This window comes from Lissotriton helveticus, chromosome 8 (genome assembly GCF_964261635.1).
Source record: "Lissotriton helveticus chromosome 8, aLisHel1.1, whole genome shotgun sequence".
NCBI classification, from domain to species: domain Eukaryota; kingdom Metazoa; phylum Chordata; class Amphibia; order Caudata; family Salamandridae; genus Lissotriton; species Lissotriton helveticus.
Window position 1 is genome coordinate 232,545,861 of NC_136069.1, and position 27,399 is coordinate 232,573,259.

General features: G+C 46.3%; 1 protein-coding gene across 2 annotated transcripts in view; it reads right to left on the reverse strand.

The window, feature by feature from the left end:
- Window positions 1–27,399, reverse strand: part of MTMR2 (myotubularin related protein 2) — a 530,987-nt gene that overhangs the window by 22,850 nt on the left and 480,738 nt on the right. For both annotated transcript variants that reach the window (XM_078656989.1, XM_078656988.1), the window contains exon 13: window positions 21,187–21,363. In XM_078656989.1, the coding sequence (XP_078513115.1) occupies window positions 21,187–21,363 (177 nt within the window). The remainder of the gene's footprint in view (window positions 1–21,186; window positions 21,364–27,399) is intronic.

Here is a 27,399-nt window from a genome sequence, read left to right on the forward strand (position 1 = left end):
ATCCAGCTATGGGAAACCTCTGACATGACGACATTCCCATCAAAAAAGCTTTTGAAAGAAAAATATTGGGTAATGGTCCGTAAGAAAGTTCTTATGGGTAGTACCAGTACCAATCTAACTGGCCGCTTCCTTGATTTTAAATCACGACCCCACTGTGAGGCATATTGGGATATTATTGAAAGGCCTCAAGACCGTAAATTATATTTCCAATTTAGCGTCGGTATACTTACAGTAAAAGCTTTTAGCTCTAAATGGGTATCACAAGGAGGTGATAAATGTCATAATTGTAAACATAAGGTTGAGACCATAGCACATATATTTTTTGAATGTCCTCTCTATTGTCTCCGCGTCGTAAATGGTTAAAACCCATCTGTTTAAATTTGGGCACACAGAAGTATAAAGATGCCCTAAGCATACTAGAAACTGATTGTTCACCCTGCATAGCTGTAGCAACTGCAACATTTTTAAAATGGGTTTGGATAATACGCACTCGCACCTTTTTATCTAATGCTGATAGCTAGTAATTATCTGTATTTTAAATGAAATCTCTTTTCAATAATGTAGTAATTCTTAAATCACTGTCAAATGATTTATTCTTAAACAAGATATTCGCACTTAAAAAATGACAGATACAAGGTATTTAATAACTTTTTATTATGTGATGTCTACGTACTATTTATAGTGTAATGTATTGTGTGTTGCTTTTATGACAAATGTGTCGAATAAAGCTTTTTGAAATCGAAATGGGTCCCTCCTGGGACCTGTAGTCATGTCCTTCATTTTTCAGGCATAAGCACTCACTGATTTTTGAATAGTGAGTGTAAAAGAGTTAAGGTAACCATGCTATTCCTGCTTACATTTCACATGCTTTACTTAATCTTTCATTCCCTATTAGTGTTTGCAGGATGTTGTTGCTTTTTTTCCAGGCAGCATATTGCTCTTGTCTAGTGCGAAAATTTTAATCCAGTTGCATCCAGGTGTTTATAGCGGGGTACAATTGGGTTGTAGTTGAAGGCAGTACGAGTTTCTCTCAGTGGAGCAGTATGGTGTTCAGTGGGGGAAAGGATGTTGCACTTGTATGGATATATTTTTGTATGTACTTGCTTTTATGATTTTTAATTTTGTGAAAATCGAATAAAGCTTATTGAAATTGAAATTGAAATGTTGCACTATGGTCAGAGCTGCTGAATTTGGAACTGGGGAACCAGGTTCAGCCTTCATGACCAGTGCCATAGACGACTCTCCTGAGGGAACACTTTCCCGTGCTATACCTCAGAAGGCGTCGCAAGACCTTAGAAGCCCTTGAGTCTTAGCACCAGCAGATGGACCCTAGCGGTGGAAAGTGTGGGCTAACCTTGAAGGACTCTCCACCGCAATCCATACTGAAGTTCACCTCTAGTCTTACAGGCAGGTCTATGAAACAGCACACCCTAGAGCAACAGTGACTCTATCACTGAGGATATAGGGCCCTTGAGAAGTGCCAGCTCTAGGGCAGTGTAACCAGTATGTTCGCACCTGGTGCTGACTTTGGGTGGCAAGTATATTAAGTTTTAAAAGTGCTTGCTGCCTCCAGCAATTTTCGGCAACAATAAAAATGTTATGATAACTCCGTTGATTAATGTTCTTCCTAGAGGGAGATCGGAGTTTTGTCTAGTGGAAGTTTGGATTCATGGAAAGTTTGCGCAGAGGGTTAATGTGCCTGCTGCAAAGAACATGTACCATGCAAATCACAAAGTGCACATAATGTAAATAGGTCAGTGGGTTACTGCTTTTGTCAGACAGATCTATGGTTACTGGCAGTAGAAAATTATGCAGCAGTGTTGACTAAATTATGCAGCAAAAAAAGGCTGCAACGTAAGGCAGTATATTTTTTACATTTTTACACATGCTAACAGTCTCTGGAAAGATTTTGCCTTATTAGTACCAGTAAAAGATACAAAGGTAGCAGTGAGAAAGGGGATCAGTCAACCTTTGCAAAGGGCTGTCCACCGTGCAGCAACACAAGTCACATTTTTTAGTAACTTTTGATCCGTTTGAGCTACAAACAATTTATTAGTTAAAAATGTCAGATTATGTAGCAGATGTTGTATTATGTGGTAAATATGAGAGAATCATAATTATATAGAAACAATTAGCAAATTAGGATCTTTTTCCCATTCACGTTTGAACTGCTCTTGCGGAAAAAGGGTGGAGAAGTGCTGAAGACAGAAAATCCATGGATTAGAGACAAGTGGCTTGTGCTTCCACTTTTAAGCGTATTTGGGACATTCTGTGATTGGAAACATATCCCACTTTGTGATTGTATTTTAATGTCAATAATTCATAATAAAACCTTGAATAATTATGTATATCCATTGATTGAAATTAATAACATAAGAAGCTGTAACTGGTCAGTCAAATGCCAAACACATACTAAACATCGGGGTGTTTTGTGCATTCTGGCCACACCTCTGACTCCGCCCACTGATCCAGTTCTCAGGATATTCCCGCCCTCCGATTTTCCACCCACAGTTCCCCTACTTTTTTTCCCCACTTCGACCACTGGGTGCACCCCTAAGGATCGCTGTATGCAGGGTTAAGATCAAAGAGGTACCTTTTTCCACATTATCTGGGAGTGCCCAGCCATACAACAGTTTTGGGGGCGGGTGATGCGAGTAATGTCGGAGGTGATTGGACAGACCGTGCTGGCATATATTGTGTGCAATGGGAGATCAGACATGACCGAAAATCAGTGGCGGCGATGGTGGCCAAGAGAAACATTGCCAGAGCGTGGTGGGCTGCCCTCCCCCCAACAGTAGGCCAATGGAAGGCAGATCTTAATTGGTACTGTGCAGCAGAAAAAACAATATGAGAGATGGGGTTGCCCCAAAAAATGGGAGAAAGTGTGGAATCAATGGGAGACCTATAGGAATCCGTGAAAGAGGAGAGAGAGGGTAGACGGAGTTAAAGCAGGGTGGGGACAGTCACCTTAGAATAGTGGGGAGGGAGAGTGGAGATCCATCCTGAGTACTGTAACAAAACATGGATTCTTATGTAACGGTGACTGTATTGGTGCCTTCAGGCGATCGTCAATGTACACTGTATGCTGTAACTAACTATGTTTAATAAAAATATATTTTTTTAAAACATGCCACGTCATGTACGTGATGGCCATATGCTTGCAATAAACACTGATTAATTAACCATGGCATGTGACTTTAATGGAACAGTACACATGCTATCTTCAGGTAGGTGTGCATAGAACAGGTATCAACATTCTTTTTTGTTTCAGTGCAGACCACAGGATAATATGATTCTTATTATCGTCTCTCAGAATGCAAGACGGCCAATGGCTACTGAGGTTTGCCCCACTGCCTTTGCTGTATGCTGTGGTGTAGAGAAGTAAAATGTGAATGACAGTTGACCAGACGAATGGATGAAGAGGACTGACACAAAGCCCCTCTATGTATGTATATATGTAAGTACATTTTATTTACACGTTTCTTCATTGCATGAGGCTGGCGAGACAGATAATGTTGCCTCCAGGCTAGAGAGTTGTGCACGTTTCAGACCAGACCCTGCCATTAATTACTGTATCTTGACTGAACGTAAATAAGGCACTTGACTAAAATAAGAATGGTTATGGGATGCGATCTTCATTAAAGGGACTGGAGAGGAGTTCTAATGAACAAGTTACTTATCTTCAGTGATGCCTTATCTTATAGAGACTCTATTTAGCCGTAGATTCCTTACCCAGGTGCCAGACTAGATCCGGAAAGTTTGGAGCAGTATTCCTGCGCTCTGGTACATGGCATCATTTTCCCCCGCATTGGTCTTGTCTGCTCTGGAAGAGAGGTGTGTGGTGCCTATATAGGCCCCACCCCAGCATGCTGGTGTTAGCTTATTTTTGCGAATTTCAACACCAGAAGCACAGAGCCACGTGGAACACTGACAACCTGGTATGAATTTCTAAGGCCCTTAGAAGGGTGACCCTTACACTGTAATCAGACTGCAGAGCGGGCAGGATCAGTAAGGAATCTGCTGCTAGACAGCGTCTCTATCAGATAAGGCCTTACCAAAGGTGAGTAACTTGTTCATCTTACAGAGACTTCTGGCAACAGATTCCTTATCTTAGAATAGTTACCCAAGCAATACCTCCCCAGAGGTGGGTCTGTGAAACAGATTTCAGACCAAAAAGTCCTGCACAATCAAATGGGAAATGTGCCTGTTATGACAGACCTGACTATCCTGGCAGTAGTGCTTGGTAAACGTGTGCAAAGATGCCTACATTCCTGCCTGACAGATATCTAGGACAGGAACTCCGTGAATGATCGAAGAGGTCGTAGCCTTGGCTCCGGTGGAATTAGCACTGAAGCACTTGAGTGCATAGCAGACAATTATGCAGAGCGTTATCCATCTTGAGATGGCCCGTTTCTGCATGTCTTTCCATTTTTGTTGGCTACTACATACCCTACAAGGAGGTGATCGTTCACCTCAACCTCTTTGGTATGATCAACGGGTGCTATTGAGACCACTCGTCAATCATACAAATCCTACGTATAACCTCTTGCAGCCATTTAGAAATCCTGGAAACTCTGAAGACTCTGGAAAGTCACAAGTCACACTCAGTTGATATACATTCAGGAGACAAATGTACTCACCATCCAGCGAACCATGCACCAACACATAACTTCCACTGGGGTCCCAAATCACTTCACCTATCACTGAGTTCCCTAATCAACTGTTCATCCCTAAAGGTACATTACCTCCTCATAAGAATTCCTCGCCACACATTATTAAAGTAGTGAGCTTCAGCTCCATACCAGAACCCTCCAAAGCAAAAAAAGTTAGCTCCCATGCCTCCCATCCCTTCCCAATATGGCCGACCCACGTCACCCTTGACCTCTATAAGAGGCGGGCCGGCCCAACCCTTCAGCCTGTTTTTTTGGTTCTGCGCTGCAGATTCTCCAGAGCGTGTTTCAGGTAAGTGGTTCCGGCTGTAGCCTGGAACTGGGGTCCTTGGTTGGCGGCCCTGCTCTAGTGGGCCCTAGGACTCTGGGACTATCCTTCTTCCTTCCCCCGGTGTCAGGTCTGGGCCGGTTAGGCTCTGCTTTAGCGAGCCATGGGTTTACAGGAGGGCGGACGAGGGGGTCTGGGGCTCTTCTTAAGGGTCCCCGTGGCCTGATGGTTAAGGTTTCAGACTCTGATTCCTAAGATTATGTGTTCAAAACCTGGGGCTGCTGTTTTCCTGTCCCTCGTCCGTGTGGTGGGGTATTTGGTTATTTTACACGTGCCCGGGTCCCCCAACCCCCTGGTGTCGCTCCTTTTGTTGGTATCACTCCAGTTTTCCTGTTCTGCCTGCTGGTCGTTCACTGGCAGCCGGGTTTAGGTACTTGGCTGTGTAGTGGAGGTGCCCGGTGGTCTGTTCTACGGCCCCCGGGCATACCTCCGCTTCCTTGCCTTGTTTTCGGGGGCCCCAGGGGGCCTCATTGTGCCCTAAGACTGTCCCGGGAAGGGCGCTGTTAGGCAAACTCTGAAACTCAATTGTTTTGGGTTGATGCTGTCCCCAGGTTTCACCTACAAGCAGACTCACTTCCTTGCAGCCAGCATAGCATCGCCTTTACTACCCCAGAAGCCGCTCCGCCTGCCTTGCAGGCTCCACTACTGCTTACTGACCTGCGATCCCTGCTGCTTCCTTGACGGCCGGCTCTGGCTGCTGCGGGGCTCCCTTTCCTTAGCGTGCCGTGGTTGGACGGTTTCGTCTGGCTTCTGTTGGACCGTTTCGCTTTTTTCTAGTACGGCTCCTGCAGGTGGCTCCGGTCTCCGGGAGCCTTGCCTCGCTAGTCCGCCTGCTGAGCGTGGTGTCTGCGGGCAGGGTTTGGATCCATGCAGCTCTCCCGGGCCGGAGTAGGCGTGCGCACTCCCGGGTGCCGCGTGTTGCTGACATCCCGGCCCCGTGGCTGCTGTACACACGCCCATTCCTCGGTCCAAGGGCGTGCGGTTTGTACATTGTGTATACAAGCAGTTCACCGGTGGCTGCCTGCACTTGGGTCGGGCATAGGTCGCTCCCGCCAGCCGAATGCTTTGGCTCCCGCCTCGGCCTGCTGCTAATTTTGCCACTTCCAGTTGCGAGACGCTCGCGACTGTGGCACCTGTCCTTTGTGGGCCTTTCACCTTCGTTCTTGTGGCCTCTGGTGTTTTCAGTTTGTTGGACTTGCACATACGCATGCGCACCACATGGATTTCCCGCAGCGTGTCTGATTCCCTGGTTTACTGTTGTGTGGGCAAGTGGTGTTGGGAGCTCTCGTTGTTGCTGTAGTCGTACAGCTCTTTTTGATTCTGTCACGTTTCGTCCATTAGTTTTCATTGGTTTTTCGGTCCTGGTGTCCCATTGCTGTAAATCGGGTGCCACATACTCACCTTTGGTGGATTTTGTATGGGTCCCGGTGGGGTTACAGACTCCTGTTACGGTTTACAGTCTGTGTTTCCCTTCCGGCTACCTTTGGGTTTCCCCCCCCCCCCCACTCTGGGGGTGTTGGTTTCCCCCTTTGTACCTACGTGTTTTCAGACCTTCTTCTTTACGCTGTGCATGTATGAGAAGGAGCTGGGATGTAGTCTTGTGGCTAGTGCAGTCTGGGGTTGCCGGTTCGTGTCTTGGCACCAACGCTCTTCTTCCCATGCTTCTGGACTGACCACTATCTCTTTGGATTTTAGTGTTTCTTTTTTTGTACATTGGCCTCTACGGACTTCAGGTCTGGCACTGTCTTTATATTTATTGCCTGCTGGTTTTTCGGTATCATTTGGTGGTACAGATTAGTGCTTTTGGCAGCTTCCTCCAGGTTGGCTTAGTGGACTACAGCATCCGCTGCAGGGGCCTGTTTTTGGCCTCAGGGTTCCAGGTTCGTTTCCGGCGGGTCCACTCAGCCTTTCATCCCTCTGTGGTCCATGAAATGTGTACCATTGAGTGGGTTACATAAAACATCTGTTTTTCGGTGCCATGATTCCCTGTCAGGGGTGTGCTTCCACTTTCCACATACACAGGTTGTGGCCGTGCGTGCACTGTCACGTGCGCTGCATTTCACGACGTTGGTCTTTTTCAGGTGTTTCTCTATCTTTCTTCTTTCTGCGGTAGAGCAGTATTCTGTTGCGTGGTGCTACGTACTTGGTAACGTACTATATATTTTACCTTCTTCCCTTCCGGACTGTGGGCCTGCGGTCCTGCCGTCCTGTGTGCTCCTGTTCCCGCCTGCTCTCCTATGGGGTGTGGGGTCTGGCGTGGTTCGTCCATGGTTGGGCGTCCACCTGGGGATTCCAGTAGCTGTTGGGGACTGCGTGTCCTTGTACCTTGTGGGCGGGCAGTGCTTTGCATTGTCCGTCTCTTGGGTGCTCGTACCATCCGGGGTTCTCACGAGCTGCTGGGCCGTTCTGGGTCGTACTCATCTTCACCTGTTCATATGAGTGTATTTCCCTTGTCCCGCTCCCGGTTCCGTTCCGCCGGTGGTTGTGTTTCCACGGTTTCGGTCCGGTCTGAGTTGGTGGGGTCCATTCTCTTCCCCTTCCTTTTGGTCTCGGGTCGGGCGCTCACCTCCCTTTTCCATCTTGTCTGGGGGTGTGTCATGGGGTCTTCCTTTTCTGGTGTCCCCTGGCCGGGTGGTTGTGGCCTTTTCCAGCCTGTGGGGCGTGCTTGGGTTCCCTGTCGGTGCCGGATCATTGGTCACCCTTCTGGCGGGTGTCTCCTCTGGTTTCTGTTGGCCATTCCTTGACTTGTATGGGGTTTGCCCCTGCCCTGCGGGGGCTTCTTGTCTCTGTTCTGGGCTATTTTTTCCCCTGACTTGTTCTCCAGGGGGTTGCTGGGTTGGCACCTTTGGCTTTTTGGCACAGTTGTGCTTTTCTTGACTGGGTCTCTTATGTCCCGGTTTCGGTTTGTGTCCCCGGTGGTGGCTCTTACTGCCTTCTGCCCCGGGCTCCCGGTTTTGCTCTTTCCTCTGGCCCTCTGCTTACGGGGTCTGGGCTTGTCTAGCCCAGATGGTGCTCACCTAGGTGCTTCTCTCTTGTTTTTCTGCTGCTGCGAGTGTTGGGCCTTGGAACTATGACTCAATGGTGGGTATTGTGCTTCTGTGCGCACAGGCTTGCACTGGACAGGAGTTTGTCACCTTTCGATTTTTCCCACGTTGGTGTATACTCTTGTGTTGCTTTTCATGCTCCGGGAAAGCTGGGATTTTCCAGTTCTCGTTCCCCGGGCAGGGCCTGTGTTTCCTGTGTGGTATTGGCTTCCATTTCTTCTTTGTCCCTGGTTTTGGGATTTTTGGGCCTGCTGGCTCGGGTTGGCCCCCTTGAGGTGTTGGCGTTGCTCTGGATAATTTCGCCCTGCTCTTACGTCCTCCTCACCTTTGGTGTGTTTCTGCCTGTGGCCTTACCTTCCTGTCCGCTCCTGTGTCTGTCGGCTCTTCCTTGTTCGGCTGGGTCGGTCCTGGTAGTTGACTGACGGAATGCCCTCCTGGGTGCTCGCTTCGGTGGCTCGTTTGCTACATGTGGAGTGTTCCTGGGGTATTTTGCTTGGCCCCTTGGCAGGTCGGTCTTGCTCCTCCATGCTGCGTTCCCCTCCCTGGCGCGTTCTTTTTGCTTTCTTGTGCGTGGTGGCCCTGGTGGACTTTGGATCCTTTCTGGTGGCTTGGCCTTGGTCCTGTCCCTTTTGCTCTGCGGGCTTCGTGGGCGTCTTCATGGGCTTTCCGCTTCTCGCTGTTAGCCGGTTGGGTTCCCTTGGGGGCCGGCTGTTCCTGCGGCTTACTGGGTCTGTTTTTCCTTGTGCCTGCCTGGGTTCTCTCTTTGGTGTCCTGCTCCCTTGCGGGGGGGGACCTTTGTGTGACTGGGGTCCATGTCCCGCCTGTTTCTGTCCTTGCTGGTGGGATTTTAGTGACCTTTTTTATTGTTATGGTTCAGTTGGCGAGCTGGGTTCCTTTCAGCACCTCTTCCGTTCTTGCAGCTTCTTCTGGTTCCTCTGCTTCTGTCCTCGAGTAGGTTCTACTCTCTCCAAGTTGCTGTCTGCCGTGCAGTGTTGCTGTGTTTCGGTCGGCCTGCGTCTCTTCCTGCTGTGGCTTTTTGTTGGGTCACGGTGGTTGGGTTGCCCTCTGTTTCTTTGGTTCCGGCATCTGGGCTTGCTCCCCTCTCGCTTTTGGCTGTCCGTTGAGTGGTCTTGGTGTGTTTGGGCCAGCTTGCTGCCGTCTGTGCTGGGTGTATTTCTTGTAGCTTTTGACCTAGTACGGTCTGGTTCCGTGCCTTCTCTGTCCTCCTTACATTGGTTTGGGTGGTTTTTATGGCGGCTTTGCGGGTCCGGGGGTCCTGGTTCTCGACCCTTCGAGGGTCTCTCTGTCCCGGGCTGGTTCTTCCCGCTCGTGGTTGCCTCTCTCTCGGGTGGTCCTTCCACTCATCTGGTCTTTTGAGTTTGCCTGCTTCCTTGGCATCCCATTCTGGTCCGATGGTTTCTTGTGAGTTTCCATGAAGCCGCTTGGCTTTGGTATGTGCTCACTACGTTAATCATGTGGCAAGGAAGACTTACAATGAGGTAATGCCCTGATTATTAACTGGTAATCTTCATTACTCCGAGTATAGTCTTTCTCGCCACATGAGTTCCCATCCCTCCATCCCTCTCTGGCTATCGGCTTCATGTTTATGCTTGGTAGTTTCAGGCGGAAGGGTTGGGCCGGCCCACCTCTTATAGAGGTCAAGGGTGACATGGGTCGGCCATATTGGGAAGGGATGGGAGGCAAATTTTTTTTGCTTTGGAGGGTTCTGGTGTGGAGCTGAAGCTCACTACGTTAATCATGTGGCGAGGAAGACTATACATGGAGTAATGAAGATTACCGGTAGGTAATCGGGGCATCTGCGGCTATCCAGATCTATACCCATCTAGAATACAGAGACTATGATGAGGAAAACAACTGACCTCCCCTGGCCAGTTGAACATGTTCCAGAGGAAAACGTTTTTTATTTTATTTTTTCCTTCCAACCAGCAGTTACATAGCATGAAAGACATTGCAATTACCATATATTAGCTTTACATATCACTTGTTGGTACGATCTGCACCAATAACATATCATTTATCACTTTACAGTTCCACTTTTTCGGCAGACGATAACCTGGTTCATAAGAGTTTCCCCATCCCCACCGGTTCTGCTACTTTGCACTTTACATTGCGTCTGCTACACGTAAGGTACGCCTACCAAGTTGGTATAAGGAAGTGTGTTTGTATAAGTTAGTCTGTGGTTTCGGACTCCGGGGTCGCCTGTAAGTATTGGACAAGTGGTTCCCAGAAGTCTCTAGGTCGCGAGGCTTGTGGAATGTCCTCTGCGTAGGTCTCTAACGTTGCCTTACAATATGTCATATCCACGATCCAATCTTTAAGTCTAGTGGGTCTCTTGCTTCCCCTTCTCATCGCTATGCCCCTCTTAGCAAGCAGTAGTGCAACTGCCAAGAATTGCCTACGTCTAGCATATTGAAGGTCCTTGACACCTAAGATGCACACCAAGGGGGTGTTAGGAATCTGTTCCAGTAACATTTCAGTTAGTGTGTTAGTGACGTCGCTCCAATATAACTGCGGTTGTGGACATGACCATGACATATGCAAGAAGTCAGCGCTCGGTGCATTACACCTCTGGCAGGTATCTGTCTCTCTTAGGCCTAGTCTGTGTAGTTTAGCCAGAGTGTAGTATAGTTGATGAAGGAATTTGAAATGAATAATGCGCAAGTTGCAGTTTGACATGAGGAGCCTAAGTTGTGTGTAGCTATATTGCCAGTCATGTTCATCTATTGTCTCACCTAGTGCTATTTCCCATCTACCTACCGCTGCATTAGACTTCTCAGCCTGCTCCTCTTGGGCCAGGTTGTATAGGCGTGTCACCAAGTTTTTTCGGATAGGAGCCGTTAACAGTATTTGTAATGTGTTCAATTGCGTGGATTCGTCTGGGAAAGTGGTGTACAGTGACTTGATTGCTGTGCGTAATCGTAAGTATGCGAATTTCTTCAGGGGGAGTTGATGGGCGCATAGTGAGGAATCTGTCCCTTTAATGAATTTATTATGTGGGAATATATTTCCCATCGTATTCAGCACCATCTCCATCATCAATGTGTGCATTTTCTTTTCTTGCGTTACAGGAAGATTAGGGTGTCTCGCCGTGGACAACGCCTGTGCGTATACCGGACTGTATCCTGGACTCCTCCCTCTCGATGACCAAACAAGTCAACGCCGTCTCGTCATCCTGTTTCAACACCCTGCGCATGCTCCGAAAGATCTTTTGACGGATCCCCACCGAAACCAGGAAGACGGTCACCCAGGCACTTGTCACCAGCCGACTGGACTACGGGAACACCCTCTACGCAGGAACCACAGCCAAACTACAGAAAAGACTCCAGCGCATACAGAACGCCTCCGCACGACTCGTCCTGGACATCCCCCGCCACAACCACATCTCCGCCCACCTGAGAGACCTGCACTGGCTCCCCGTCAGCAAGATGATTACGTTCAGACTCCTCACCCACGCACACAAGGCTCTCCACGACCTGGGCCCCAAGTACCTCAACAACCGCCTCACTTTCTACACGCCCGCTCGCCAGCTGCGATCGACCAGCCTCGCCCTCGCCACCGTACCACGCATTCGCAGAGCCACCGCCGGAGGAAGATCCTTCTCCAACCTGGCGGCCAAGACATGGAACTCCATCCCCATCCACCTACGGCTGACCCAGGACCATCTCTCCTTCAGGAAGCAACTCAAGCCCTGGCTTTTCGAGCAGTAACGGACCCCTTCCCCCCCAGCGCCTTGAGACCCTAGCGGGTGAGTAGTGCGCTTTATAAATTGATTGATTGATTGATTGATTGATTGATGGTAGCTTATGTGCTCTATGTGCCAACGCATGCAACACCCTAGAGGTGAATTGAGTTGTGTGTATCTCATCTCTTGGTGTATACTTTATCGGGTCGGCTATAAGTGCAGTCAGTGGCATGGGATATAAGCTATCTTTTTCCACCGCAATGTGTGGGATGTATGCGTGGGGTTTTGTCCAGTAGTGTGCATGCTGCGCCTGTGCGCGGAGAAAGTATAAGTGGAAGTCCGGCGCCCCAAATCCTCCTAGATGGTACAGTTGTGTTAGGCTCTTCCAACTAGTCCTAGCCTGTTTACCTGCCCACATCAGTCTTTGCAAAATAGAGCATAGTCTGACAAAGAAGGCCTTGTTTAACCATATTGGTATATTCCAGAAAAGGAATAGGAGCCTAGGTAATATAATCATTTTCTGTAGGGCTATTCTGTCCGCCATAGAGAGAGGCATTTTAATCCATTTATCAACCTTCTCTTCTAGTCTCACCAGCGCCTTGACATAGTTCTCTCTGACGACCAGTTCTGGATCGCGGTGAATCCAGGTCCTAAGTATTTAACTGGGTCTGTCCGCCATTTTAAAGGGTATTCCAGATCCGGTTCCGATGTGTCAACAGTGAAAGGTATCACAACCGATGTATCCCAGTTTATTCAGAGGCCTGCATATTGCTCATATCTGACATATTCTCTAATGAGTGGGTTTAGGTTCCTATCAGGGTGCGTGGTGTAAAGGACCATATCATCAGCGTACAATGCATTCCAATGGGCCTGAGATCGAATTGTAAGGCAGATTCGGAGTGCCTCTGCCCAATTTTACAGGCCAGTGGTTCCAGGATTAATGCAAAGAGCATTGGTGACAAGGAGCAGCCCTGACTGGTACCTTGGGTAATCTCTACTGGGCTGGATGTGTACCTGTTAATTCTGACCCGTGCCCTAGCATAAAGTAGTGATATCGATTTTAGAAATGGTTCTGGGAACCCCATTTTACGAAGAGTGACAAACATGAAGTCCCACTCCACCGAGTAAAATGCCTTGGCAGCATCTAATAGAGCCGCAGCTGCTGGCATGTCAGGATCTATTTGGTGGTATAGCGCAAAGATGGTACGGATATTGTGGAGTGGTGGACCGTGTAGGCATGAACCCTGCCTGATCTGGTAATGCCAGATTACATAAAAGCGGTTGTATTCTGTTCACTATTATTTTTGCTAACATCTTAGCATCTATGTTTATCAGGGATAAACCCCTGTATGACTCACACTCAGTGGGGTCCTTACCCTACTTCGGGAGTACTATCAAGAGTGCCTCACTTAATGAGGTCGGGAGTGTGCCTTCTTCATAGGCTTCCTCAACCATTTCAGCCAAATGTGGAATCAGTAGATCTCGGAATTCTTTATAAAATTCTCCCGGGAGTCTATCTAGACCCGGTGCTTTATTATTAGGGAGGGAGTTAATGGCTTCTAATATTTCGTCTTTAGTAATATGGTGACAGAAGTACTCTCTGTGAGTGTCTGACAGCCATGCCAGTGCTACATCATCCAGATAGACTTGTATGTCTGATGTAGAGGCCGTCGCCTGAGCAGTGTAAAACTGAGTGTAGTATTTGGTGAAGCATTCTAGAATAGCTGGAGTGTCGGATACTGTTTGGCGCTGCTCGTTTTGGATCTGCGTAATATACGCTGTGGTATGAGTGGGCTTGAGGAGGAAAACGTTAATTAACTTCTATAACAATATATCTGGTAGATTTATAATTTTCTTCTGATGGATACATCTTTGCACAGATTCCTTAGCTCATGAATGAGTGCCAAAGCAGTAGCTCCCTGGGAGGTGTGACTGAGTAGTGTCAGTTGACTACAGAATTCATGTAACACAACTTGAGCAAAGTAATTGTCACCAGGCGTCTTAGATGTGAGGCAGAAGTGTTTGCAAAAGTATGCAAGGATGACCAAGTAGCTGCCTGGTAGAGGTCTACAACCCAGATGCCTCAGAAATAAAATCATTGGAAGCAGCCATAGCCCTGGCAGAACAAGCACAAATATGTTCAGAGGATCTTTCTTGCCAGGGCATAGCAGATCTAAACAACAGATGACAAATGCAAATCGGAGCATTCAGTGACTCTCTTGCCCTTTTTTAGCTCCAGTGAAAGCGCAAAAAGATGGTCATCAATACTGTCTTGCTGTGTGTGCTAATACGACATCGCACACCTCAGATTCAGCCTAGGCAGAGGTTTCTCCTCTGTGGCTGGATGTGAAGGAAGGAATAAAGATGGAAGAGTAATAGCTTGCGCCACATATAACACAGAAACCATCTTGGGTGGGAAGGATGGGTAGGTGCGAAAACTGTGAAGTGTGTAAGAACTGATAGGATCTGGAGGTCTCCGACACAGCGAGCAGATGTAATTGCCATCAACAAAATTATTTTCAAACCATGGAGTTATTTCAACAACTGTACACTGGTTGAAACAGAGATGCCATCAAGAAAGTCAAACAAGGTTCAATTCCTATTGAAAAATAATAAAGAGAGTGGGAGGGAACACATCAAGCAAACGTTTCAGAAAATGCGCCACTAATGCCAATGTAAACATGGACGGTTGATCAGGCAAACATAGGATAGCAGAGAATCCAGTTAACTGTAGCCCCTGCCAGGCCCTGCTGAGTGAGGGACAACAAAAAGAAATTGTATGACACCGTAAAGGCAGGATTTCAATGTTTTTATGCATTCCAACCTGCATCGCTCTACAAATTTAATCGACTGCACTGCTAAATGGATTTAGTATCAGACTTCCTGATGCAAAGATAGTGTCTTTGAACTCATCAGGAAGGCAAAAAGACTCTGTTACCACTCAGATTCCACACATACAGCCGTAGCAAATGGGAACTGGGCTGGAGGAGCTGTCCATCCTGCTGTGAGAAAGACCCACTGTGGACAGGAAGGGGTGGTCAAATGAAGAGTACCAACAGATAAGTGCACCAGATCTTCCTTGGATGATCTGTGGCAAACAGAATCACTGCACCACTGACAGGACTTTTGACAGAAGAGGGAGTAGTGGAAAGGCGTGCAACAGGTCCTGAGACCAGGTGAAGCTGAAGGCTTCCTCTTGACAACCAGTGAGAGGGAAGCACAAAACTGTGGACACTTCCTGTTCTGGGCCCAGGATAAGAAAGCTATCAACGGAAACCTCAATCTGGAGAAGATGACCTATCACTTCAGGATATAGCTCACACTTATAGTCCTCTAGTGACCGGAAACTAACAGCATGCACCCTTGCATTGCTGGAGCCTGCTAGGTTAGCCACTACTGGAATGATTCTCAGTCGCTGCATCCCTGAGATGGCAGGGACACAAGACGTTTAAGGCAAGGTAGACAGTCGCTTGAGCACATTTATGTGCAGGAACTGCTCAGCAGCAGATCAAAGACCCCAAGCTGTTATGTCACCCAACCCGCAGAGAAGGCGTCTGTGACCACGGTTGCCTGAGCCAGCAAAGGGCTGAACGGGTGACCCCTCAGAAGGTTGGAGGGATCTATCCACCAATGCAGATCATGATGCATTGACAGGAAAAGCTACAAATGAGACACCATCTGAGGGTTCTCATTTGCTATATGCCATGAGACGCAATGAGGTTGTAGGAGACCATGAGACACAACAGGCACAAGACTTGAAGCACTGGGAAATGAGCTTAAGTCGGGTACTTCAGAATCATCTCTCAAATATCCACAATCCTCTGATGAGGAGAGAAGATTTTCTTAAGGGTCGTGACGAACACCACCCCAATAAAAGTCAGCCTTTTTGTGTGAGTGAGGTGAGACTTCTGGGAGATAATTATAAAGAAGGGGAGCAATAGAGGGAAAATAACTAGGTTGCCCTCCACTCACTAAACCATACAAAAAAAGTACCTGATTATGGATGAACACTATACAATTTCAGAATCTCTGGGGCAGTCTGAATCTATCTCTGCCAAGGACTGGCTTCGTCAGAATGCCAGTCATGCCAGGTTCCAAGTGTTCTAGTTCTAAAAAGTGGTCCACTTGGACCCCGTGGTGTGAAAGAAGAAAAAAGTTGCATCTCCAAGCTAAAATTAGTTGTGACTCACTTGCAGTGATACATACTTTATTTGGTCGCAGTGATCACACTCAGGTTAAAAGAACGGCATGTTTTAGACCATTTCAGTTAGAAAGGCCACTGAAATGGTGTAAAACATGCAGTTCTTTTAACCTGAGTGGGATCACTGCGACCAATAAAGTATGTATAACTGCAAGTGAGTCACAACTCATTTTAGCTTGGAGAAGCAACTTTCTTCTTTCACACCACGGGGTCCAATTGGTTGACGAGTGACACAAGCATCTACATTGCATTTCGTTTATTCTTTCTAGTTCCTTTTTCACCTCTTAGAAAACCTGGGCACAATCTTTTTCTGTTATGAAAGTTACCAATGATGATATGTGCAAACTGGTCAGTACCAACCAGCAGCTCCCTTGGTGATGCTTACGTGAGGTACTTACAGACCTTTCACACCTTTTTCTTGTTTCATTTTATGAGATGGGACAATGCCAGATGAGTTGACAAACTTTTTAGAAATAGAACACTTAGAGGAAGCTGGGACACACTGTCCTTACCATATGAGAGAGGTGTGTTTGGTGTCCCCAATTTTCAGGTCTATTATTTAGTTGTTCAGTGTAGTTTTGCTCACTCCTGGTATCATCCTGACGCAGAGATTCCCTATTTTAGACCTTAAGCTGATTTAGTGCTTCCAGCACCACTTTGCACCGTGCTACGGTGAGGCTTCCCCAGAGACCCACGGGACATTGAAATGGTGTCCACCACTAACTGGGCTTGGCGCAAGTTGACTGTAGTGACAGGTGGAGGTGCTATATATTCATCAGAGATTCCAGTGGCTAATAATCCGTGGCTTCCCATTACGGAGGAAAACTTGCAGCGAACACTTGCAGCACACGCAATGAATATGCTCGGTGATCTCTTCCCAGGGGGACACGTCTTTTCCAGTACAGAGGGTGGGCAGTTTAGTGAGGCCACATTTATGGATCAATTTGTCTTTAGTCGAATACGGAGGGCTCTGCGAGCAAAGATTCCGGAGTATCCTTTGGAGCCGGAGTCCTTACCCCTGCTTACTCTCTTAATTACAAACAAAGTGGGGAGGTCCGCAAGCTGATTTTGCCCACCTTACATGGAATTGCGTTAAGATTGGGAACTTCTGGAGATCCATCTTCAAGACATTAACACAAATGATGGGACTGGAGGGGAGTACCATGCCCGAAGTAGCCTTGCTGGCATATGCGGGTGGTCTCCCGAAGAAGTTGCGTACATTTACTTCCATTGCTCTACTGCTTTGAAAGAGGGAAATAGCACTCAAATGGGGAAGTTGATCCTTTCTCACTGTCTGCGACTGGCTTCATAGTCTTACATACTGCAATACTAACAGTAAGCTGTATGCCGAGACCCAACCCCTGGCCTTCCGACCATAAGATATTTGGGGGCCTCTCAAAGCTTATTTATCAGAAATCTGTGCCGTCTCTGCCTCACAACAACCCAACGGAATAGTTTCCACTGGGGTGGGGTAATATGTAATCCTATTCCATTCACTCAAGATGCTGTGGTTATTATTGTAACACTGTTAGGTTGAGATTGATAACGGAGGAGAGCCGGCTGTTCCGGGTTTGACAGATACTGACACCTTATAGTATGAGGTAAATACTACCCTCAGATTTGGTTTGATTCTGTTTGTGCACAAATGATTTGCAAATGCGGTTTTGTATCAATGATTATTGCCTGAAGATTGCAGTGAATTTCCATGCTTGTATGTAAGCCATGAAAAATGAAAATAAAGTTTATTAAAAAAAAAGAAATAGAACACTTGGAACTGGGCATGACTGGCATTCTGGCAAAGCCAGTCCTAGTGTTCATCCGTAGTCAGGTCCTTTTTTTGTATGGGAAGATCTTTTTAAAAGCCAGTCATAGAGGTTAGTTATCAACCACTGGAGATTCCTACACCAGTTTCGGGGACTCCGCATTCACGAGCCATTCCTCCAAGTATGGAACTACATGGACTCCTGACTTCCGCAGCAAAGCTGCCACTGGCACTATCATAAAGAAGTAAGGTGCTCTTGTTAGTCTGTATACGAGAACCAGCAACTGATAGTGTTGGGATCCCAACATGAACGTCAAGTAGCATCTGTGGGCGGGAAATATCAGAAGATGAAAGTATGCGACTTGAAGCTCCAGGGACAACAACAAATATACAAAGTTCATGGCCAACAGGACCATGCTCAGGAACACCATCCTGAACTTGTTGAATGATCAGATTTAGAAGGTGGACATCCATGATAGGTCTCCAGCCTTGTAGGGGACCAACTATTAAAAGGAATAAAATATTGTGCCCCTCTCTTCCACAGATACAATTTCTGTGGCTCATTTTGCTAGCAAGGAATTGCTTTTACCTCTAAGATTAAGACATGAGCTGATGGACCAAAGTTTGAAGAAGGGGGTGGGTGGTCTGGTGGCAGGATAAAAAGGAAAGAGCCAGCTAGATTAACCACCTCTATGCCAGGGACACCTTCCATCGAGTGACAAAATGAAAGACCTTCACCTGCAATGGATGATGGTGTGAGGAAGGAATAGGAGGGGTTTTAAAGAAGCAAAGCATGGAGATGCGTCTGGGGACTACATCAGCTGCTGTTGGTGAAGCCTCGTGGATCCACCCTTGTCTCAATACCTTTGTTGCGAAAACTGAACAGGCAGAGACAGTGGCCATTGTTGAGATTGCAAAGCCCTAGAATAACCTTGGAATGTCTGATAGTATTGGTGAACCTGGACATCCCAGTGGAACGCATCCCGGCATTTCTACATAGCTTGACTAGATGTGCATATAGACTAAGCAATGGTGTCCACAGAGTCAAAACCAAACTTCAGAAAATGTTTTGATGCATCAAGCCCAGAAATCAAAAGTCAGAGAATGGTTTCCTCATAAGGTTTGACAGGCTGACAGCCAAATGTTTTGTTAGTCCCCACAAAGCAAGGGTCTATTGGCCTATGAGGACGTTGGCATTAGCTGCGTGAAGCACCAAATTGACGCATGAACAACCAGACTAGTGATGGATGGGAGGACAGAAAGAGCAAGTCACCCGGAGAAGACCTATGGTGTCTGGAGATCTGCCTGTGGATTGTTGATCCTGAAAGGGAGAAGCAATAGATCAGCAGAAGACGACTGCAAGAATTCCATCAGAATGCTGGACTTCACTTGCAGAAAAGGCAAAGTCAGTTCAACAACCACCACATTTTCAACCAATGCTGTGAAAGTGGAGACCTCCTCCAAGGCCGGACCAGAAGGGTAGGAAACGGCACCTTCTGGTGAAGTATCTAGACAACTGTAATTTAGGAACTCCAACTAAATTCCTGCATCAGTATGGTAAGGTGTCTGGCGATGATCAGCTTCTGAGTCCTTTGTGCTTCCTGGTATCTATCCTCCATGGCTAAGGCCTCTGAATCTGAGCAGAATATCTCCTCCAACCATCCAAACCTTTGGTCACATAGTGGCTCATCTTTAAAATGTGCCTTTACTATTTCCTTGGCCAGAACCAAAGGTGGTCCATATTCATTGGCATTATTGTTTTTAAAATCGGAGCCAAGGACAAAACAGAGAAAGGCCCTTAGCCATTTTTGACTTTGCCTTAGGCACCACTGCTGGAGCCTTTGGGGGTGTGGCATTCGGAGTTGCTGGGGTAAGAGTTGCCCAAGTTGTCAAGACCACAGAGCCAGACCTTCCCTTGGGATTAACCCAGGTTTTGGTAGAGCCATCCTTAAAATATCCACCATCACTAGCCTTAGGGCATAGACTTGAATGGGTTCTAATGAATTGTCTGGGCATGGTCAGTCAAACCGGGACCTACATTCTCAGCATTGGCTTGCAATGTGGGCTATAAAAACGAGGGTTGCTCAAGTTAATATTGTCATCTCCCCACAAGCTCTCATCTTCCCCTGACGTACAACAAATACGCAGTGGCCAAAAAGTTACAGATAGGTTCCTGGGTCATCTAGCATTCGATTCTACCCATTAAATTGAAGTTGCGAAAGCATACATGCAAAGCATATAATTTGCAACCAATGAATCAAGAACAAGATTGTAGGATGTGTAAGAGTCACACTAAGTGTATCAAAGAACAAAGTTAGGAGCAGGGGGCCGGCACTACCTACCACTCTATGAAGTAGTTGCGTAATTAGTCAACTTTGTACACCATCTGCACTGTCAGGTGGTTTGTCATGGGCGCAGCAAGGTGAGGGCCCATCTATTAATCTAGGGCCCAGGTTGACGTGTGCTTTTACACATTTTGGCCACCCTAGTCAGTTACAGACAGTTTCAGGTTTAGCAAAAAAGTGAATATTCCCATCACAGACAACTCTGTTTTGCTGTCTATACCAGCATATTCTTTGTTATTTTCGCCTAAGCTCTATTTGACCACATCCTAGAAATTCTGTTGATGCTGCACCAGCTTCGTTTAAACAGGAGAACAAGGCTCCCCTATAGGTGTGTGTTGGAGTACAGTGTCTCCGTAGATTAAAAATCTAGCTAGGATTGCTTTTGACGGAGCCCCAGGCATCCGTAAGGGGCCAGAACCCTCTTTGTGCACATTTTTTGTATCCATCTGCTCTCACAGGAAAACCCAAAAACCTAAGGTTGTTGTGGTACACCGTCATTCCAAATACATTTAGTTTCCTTCAACTGAACAATTGCATTGCACATTCTGAAGACTTTCTGATGTGACAGTGTCCTCTGTTCTATTGCATGCATCCTGCCAGCCACCTTGCGAAAGTTGGCACGAAAAAAGGTTCATTTCTACTGAGGCTGTAGCTATCTTATGTTCCAGTGGTGTCTGAGAATCTTGAATAGCTTAGAGCAGATCAGAGGGTGTGGGCCTCCTTTGTCTACTGAATAAATGAAACACTTTAACTTCATTCTACGTGCTCTATTGTTGACCATTGTGTTGTCCAGAACAGCATGCAATCTGCCAGCAAAGAGCTTCCAGTTCAACAATTGTAGCAAGATATCTCCTCAGCAGCCAGGAAAATAAAACAATTAGCAAATAAAAATAGTTGTTGTTTCGAAAGGTAAAACACTAGAATCTCAAATGGTCACCCCCTAGCCACCTGCTACTCAAATAAACCACATTGCGCAGGGACAGAGCTTCACTGTCCAGGGGCCATCACATTCTTCATTGTAACTTTTATTCTACACTTGTTCCATTTTTCTTTCACATTTCTTTTATCTACTCTTCTAAATGTACCTTTCAGAGTAAAATGCAGTGCATGTTCACGTCTTGTCGGTCACTCACCTGTGGTTTCATTCTTGGATTCCATCTTACGTAGTACCCTGTCCAAAGCTCTAGATGACGCATGCTGGCCACCGGATACAGAACATGGTCAGAGTAGCTGACATATAATGGATTCATGAAATCCTCAGGCTGGCTATTTATAAAGGACCACAGGGAGACAGTTTCTTTTAGGAAGCCCTGTAAAAAAGCACATAAAACATACTTCCATGAATACATTTGATGAAAGTGAAGGATTCTTTAACTGAAAGAGGAGATGCTGACATAGAATATCTTGTTATCCGTATTGATTTGCAGAATGTATGTTAAGCTGATGAAGAAACCAAATCTCTGATCACCATTCAAATCCCAGATTACACTACACTTTCTACAATAACTTCAGTACTCATAATATCATAATCTTGGAGTGTTCGTTACATAGCTAACTACTCAACATCCTCTTATTAACATTTGTAGATAGGCTTCCCAGATTGAGAAACTTAGAAGATTTTCCTACTGGCAGGTTGGGTCCTAGCAACTTGACAAATTTTCTAACCTTTTGAATCTGGGGAGAGTACCCTCACATCAACATTGTAGTTACATACAAGTACCTTTGCCTTATCCTATGCATACATAAACTTCACTGAACCCAAAGCAAACCATCAGCTGTCATCCAGTTTCTTACCTAAGGTCATACAAAAGTGATAATTTTTCACCTTTCTTTTTATTATGCCCAGTTTAGTTTCGGCTCTGGCTGTAACACAAAATTGACTAATTGACAGTCCCAGACCCCTTGTCTGTTTACACAACATGATTGTGCATCTCATCATCATATTCCCATCTACTAAGTTCATAAATTGCACCTGCTTGGATAGCAGGGACCTTGTTGCCAGTGCAAATACGTTGTGTCCCCATCCTCCATGAATAATACAAAATTGTGAAGTATCTAACCAAGATACGTCATAATGCACTGGCACCCACAGTCAGCACTCAGGACAGTTGTCATGTGCCCAGACTACCGAACAACCACAACCATGTTGTTGGGGTGCCAGCATTTATGGCTATCTGGGTAAAATTAAGTGATTTATTTTTTGTACCCCAATTAGGGAGTCGGAATGGAATCACGTACATAAAGCAATCAATCAACTTTTTTGTTTCTGCTTACAAATGTGAGGCATAACACATGCAACACAAACTCAGCTTATAAAAACACAAGAATAAAAACATGTATAAAGTATTGATTACAGGTAACAGGCCAGCAGTACACTTTCCTAAATTGGGTAACACATCTCTTAGATTACTGTGCAGAAATAAGCTTGGTAAACAAGTGCTTCCCAATACTCCTAAGTGCAAAAGGTCTGGCAGAGTGCTTATGGCTGGCGCGAGCTGCTAGATAAGAGGAGCACTTTGCTCAAATAAAATGTACGCATTAAAATGTAATGTAACAAATGCAAATCTTACTGCCTGCAGCTTGTGCACACGGCCCATAAAGTGCTAAAGCTGGAACATATTCGAAGGAACTGTACGTATAGATCCAGCTAAAGCTGAGTGGAATTAAGATAATACCAGGCACGACCCACGCATCAAGTTTCATAAGTGTAAATATGCAGATGGTTCAAATAGTGCTTATATTTGATACTATTTAACGTACAAAAACGATCCAGCGCAATTGTTGGCAGTAGAGAGCTGTAGCATGCACACTCACTGAGAAGACATCATTGCATTTTCCCTGTACCAATCATGCACCAGGAGCTCGCAAGCACAGAGAAAGGAAACCTGGGGGGAGCAGAGAAACAGATGCATATCTATCTGTATCCCAACCCCCTGAATATTCCGCTGCATAATTTATGCACACTACCCATATGCACAAAGTAAGTCTGAAAATAAGAAAATCATTTTTTGGTGGAACTGCAGTTTGGGAATTAGGCCGTAAGTGAAATGTACTTACTGTGAGAGCGTTTGGCACCTACAACAGTTTTTTTTATCTGGCACGTTGTGTTTTCTGCTTCCCAAGAGTGGTGTAGTAGGAAAATGGGTGGAGGGGGGGTGCAATTGCGCGCGGCAATCAATCAATGAGTATTTGTAAAGAGCAGCACTGTCACCCTTAGGGGTATGTCGGTGGTGTGGATGTGACGTCTCCAGGGCCAGACTCGCTGTAGCGGGCACCGGGCGCGTCCCCGGTGGGCTGCGAGAGTTGGGGCCGGGTTTGGGCCCCTGGATGCCGTTTTTGTTACTCGGCCACCTGTAAAAAAATCGGCCGAAACTGGTCCTAGCAAATAGCTCAGCTGCATCCCCTCGCTGGCCGAGCAGTTTGCTAGGGCCAGTTTCGGTTCCCAGTCCGGCCCTGGACGTCTCCGTCAAGAGTCGGGACAGAAACGAGCAGAAAGAGGAACAAGCATTGGCATAGCCAATAGGTCTCGCTTCTGGGACCTTATAAGTATTTAGTTATGCAGCACAATATCCTTGGTGCAACATTAACTGTTGCATGGTTAAACACTTATAAGGTCCCAAAGGCGAGACCTATTGGCTATGCCAATGCTTGTTTTCTGTTTGCAATCCGGGGCACCCACGAATACCTTGTCAAGTTCGACTAATGCGATTCTTGTTCTCTTTTGTTTTATAAACAAAGAAAACATCGGTTAAAAGGCAAAGAGCAGGGGTAGTTAAACGAAAAACGTGCCTGCTTTTGAATCAGTGTAAACATTGATGCAATGCACATTCAATTGTGTCGCAGATCAATTTAACACAAATTATCTCGCTACCACAGTTTCGTCTTTCAAACTCTATCTCCCCTTCTCTCTACACGTGCTTTAAAAATAATGTGTCTGATTCATATTGATATACAGCACGCATTTAATAATTATAAAGGGTCTTTGTTTTTATCTATTTTAGCAATACGTGTAAACAAGAAACGCCATTTTAAATTCGTTTTAACGTAACAATAAATAAACGGTACTAAACATGCTTTTGTATAACTGCGCGTTATTTCTCTAAAAGCAACATACAGCTGAAAGAAGAACTTTGGAAAAGCCGAGCCACTTCATGTCCGCTAAAGACCCGATTTAATGCACGCGCGTTTTTTAAATTAAACACAGCTCAGCGAGGTGTCAGGCATGCGATTATAGGATATTTAATAACACTGGAAATGGTGAAACAACGATCGTAGATTCTCGATGAGGTGACTTCCAACCCGTGCATTTAAAGAGCAGGAAAGCCGCTCTCGTGGCGGTCTGTGAGTGCCCTGTGCTCGGGAGGTTTGTGGATGTGTGGAGTGAGCCCAGATTCAAACCCTTCAACAGTACAATGTATTGACCAAGATAATGAAGTAATTGGAAATTCTAAAACGGCAGTGCCTGCGGTGTGATTTGTGGTACAAAACAATAACTGTAATGTCACTATTTCAAGGAGGGGAGAGAAAGCAACCAAACAAAAATATGGACAGAGGACAATGAAATGGGAGTAAAAATCTAAAAATGCACAAACTACAAAATAATTATAAAAGAGGGGAAAAACAACGCTGACGCTGTTCCTACGTAATGACAATGTACACAAAAAAAAGTATGTTTACCTAAACATGTGGAAGCTCACCATGAGACGTGGAGTCCAGTTAGACAACTTTTTTTTCTAGTAAAATCCATTTAACAAGTAAGGATACTAGTGAGTCGGGTGAAACAACAAGAGCGGCCGGGAAACTGAAAGTACGGCCGGCCACCGGCCAGCCATGAATAATTAGGGGAGGAGAAGCCGCAGAGCACACGCTGGGATAAGCCCTTTGATGTGGTGGCGGCCGTGAACAAAATGCAATTAGGAGGGAGGGAGGGAGGCTGATGCGCGTGCTTGTTTGGTCACGTGATTCACGTGAACTCAAAGAAAAACGCACCAAAAAGCCCTTGGTTTCACGAGTATTTTGAGCACTTGAATTCTCTCCATTTCCCATTCCTTCGGAATGGAAAAGGCGAGACCTAAAAATGAAGGTACAAAACAAGCAGAAAAAGGAAAGATAAAGGTCAGAAACGAGAAGAAGAGCCAATTACGGCCAGAAACGAGAACAAAGAGGCAAAATAAAGGTGAGAAAAGAGCAGAAAGGGGCAAAATCACAGACAGAAATAGCAGAGAGATTACCTATTCACTCCAATGGCTCTCCTCCTCCGGTCCTCTGCTTCAGTCCCTCGGCGCTTGAAGCAGTTGAATTCTTCGCACTAAGTCAGAAGCAGGTCTCATACTGCTGATAATGTTGAGCAGCATCAGGACTGGCTGGAAAAGGCTGCCTCAATGTTCCTACAGGCACTGAGCGTGCCTGTGCCTGCTCTCCACCCAGCTGTCTGAGAAAGCTGGGTGGAGGGGTTTACACTGCGCATGTCAGGCTGGCCATCCCAAGCCAGCCAACCAAAGTGACAGCGGCAGTGTAAACTGATGGAGTGACCGCCACTGCCTTGATGCCAGTCAGCAGCAGTAGCCCCACTCCCAAACAACGTCTCAGGCTGGTGAAAGGAAAAAAATAAAATGGTAATAAATTCAATTAATTACCATTTTATTTTTCACCTTTGTGGCACTGGCAGCAGGGGAGCGAAGCTCCTCTGCCCTAAAGTAGGGGCCGCCGCTGCCTTTAGGTAAGCTGAGTGCCCTCCGATGGTAGCCTTCCGTTTTCCCATCCTATACTTCATGGACTGTACAAATCAGAGGAGCTATGAAGCAGATGTTAGAGAGGGGGTCCGGTCAGGTCACGACTGGGCACGGATTGGCTCGCCCTTGGCCCAGGCACAGCCTATGCCGCGGGAGTTAGCAGAACGCTAAATAGCCCGCCGGCACAGGATAATAGCAGGCACTAAGTGTTGTGGGACTTCGAGTCCCCTTCCAGCCAAAATCACAGTCCAAAAGTATCCCCTTTGTTCTCAATGATGAGGAATTTTCTAATAAGGATCCACTTCCACACACAATCATCGGCCTGTAGCCACTTTTGAATGGCCGGTCTCTTTATAAATGACTAATAGCAGACCTACTTGAAGCCTTTGTGTTAGCCTCGTTGTTCCTCTCTAACCTATTCAATCTTCTTAATTTTGACTCAGTTACTACTTTGGCCATTCAGCCATTTGTTACAGATATATTTTTCTTTTGGACTCCTTCAAGCAAACTGATCTTGTCTCTATGAGCATTATTCAACTTTTATTGGTAGCTCTACTAGTCAAAAAAATGTCTGGATCTTATACTGATTCAGAAAAGGGGGTGGTGATGAACAGAGTGTCTGAATTAAGCAGACCACTCTTACCCAGTCCAAAGATCAGGGCTTGATCCATCACCGTTTTTTAGCTCACTGCACCATCCCAGCTCAGAACCTGGCTACATGCAAATTAGTCTGTTCCTGTCCCAGTGCATGATGGGAACAGGGCAAACCAAACTACCAAGCCAATTCTTATACTGGGAAGGAAACAAGCTTCCGGGGACTGGTGTCTGGCATTTCAGCCGTCGTCGGCCCGGCTTGCTTGAATCCTGATGGTGCAATGAGCAAGGGACCCACATCTGAGTATACCCTTCCACGCTTATGGTGGACAAAATGATTCAGAAAAGGGGGTGGTGATGAACAGAGTGTCTGAATTAAGCAGACCACTCTTACCCAGTCCAAAGATCAGGGCTTGATCCATCACCGTTTTTTAGCTCACTGCACCATCCCAGCTCAGAACCTGGCTACATGCAAATTAGTCTGTTCCTGTCCCAGTGCATGATGGGAACAGGGCAAACCAAACTACCAAGCCAATTCTTATACTGGGAAGGAAACAAGCTTCCGGGGACTGGTTTCTGGCATTTCAGCCGTCGTCGGCCCGGCTTGCTTGAATCCTGATGGTGCAATGAGCAAGGGACTGTATGACTCACATCTGAGTATACCCTTCCACGCTTCCATCACCACCCCGTTTTTGAAAATATGGATCTTATACTGGCACATAACATCCAGTTGTGAATTCTGTGCTCACAGTGATGCCTCTATCCCCCCCAGCTCAAAATATATTTTGGCAATAACCCCTCCCCCCTCTCAAAGGTGACTTGATGCAGAGACCATGTACCTTTATCCTTATGGGGGCTTGATCTTGCTAATCCAGGAACAATGTTGGTCTGTGTCTCCAATTGTTTTCTACTGGAACTTTACAACCTTGGAATGAGGTATTCAATTTGTTGGGCATTGGCTCAGTGGATCCCACCACTAATGTGCAAGCTCCTTTAGCCAGTTTACTACTCTCTTCCTCT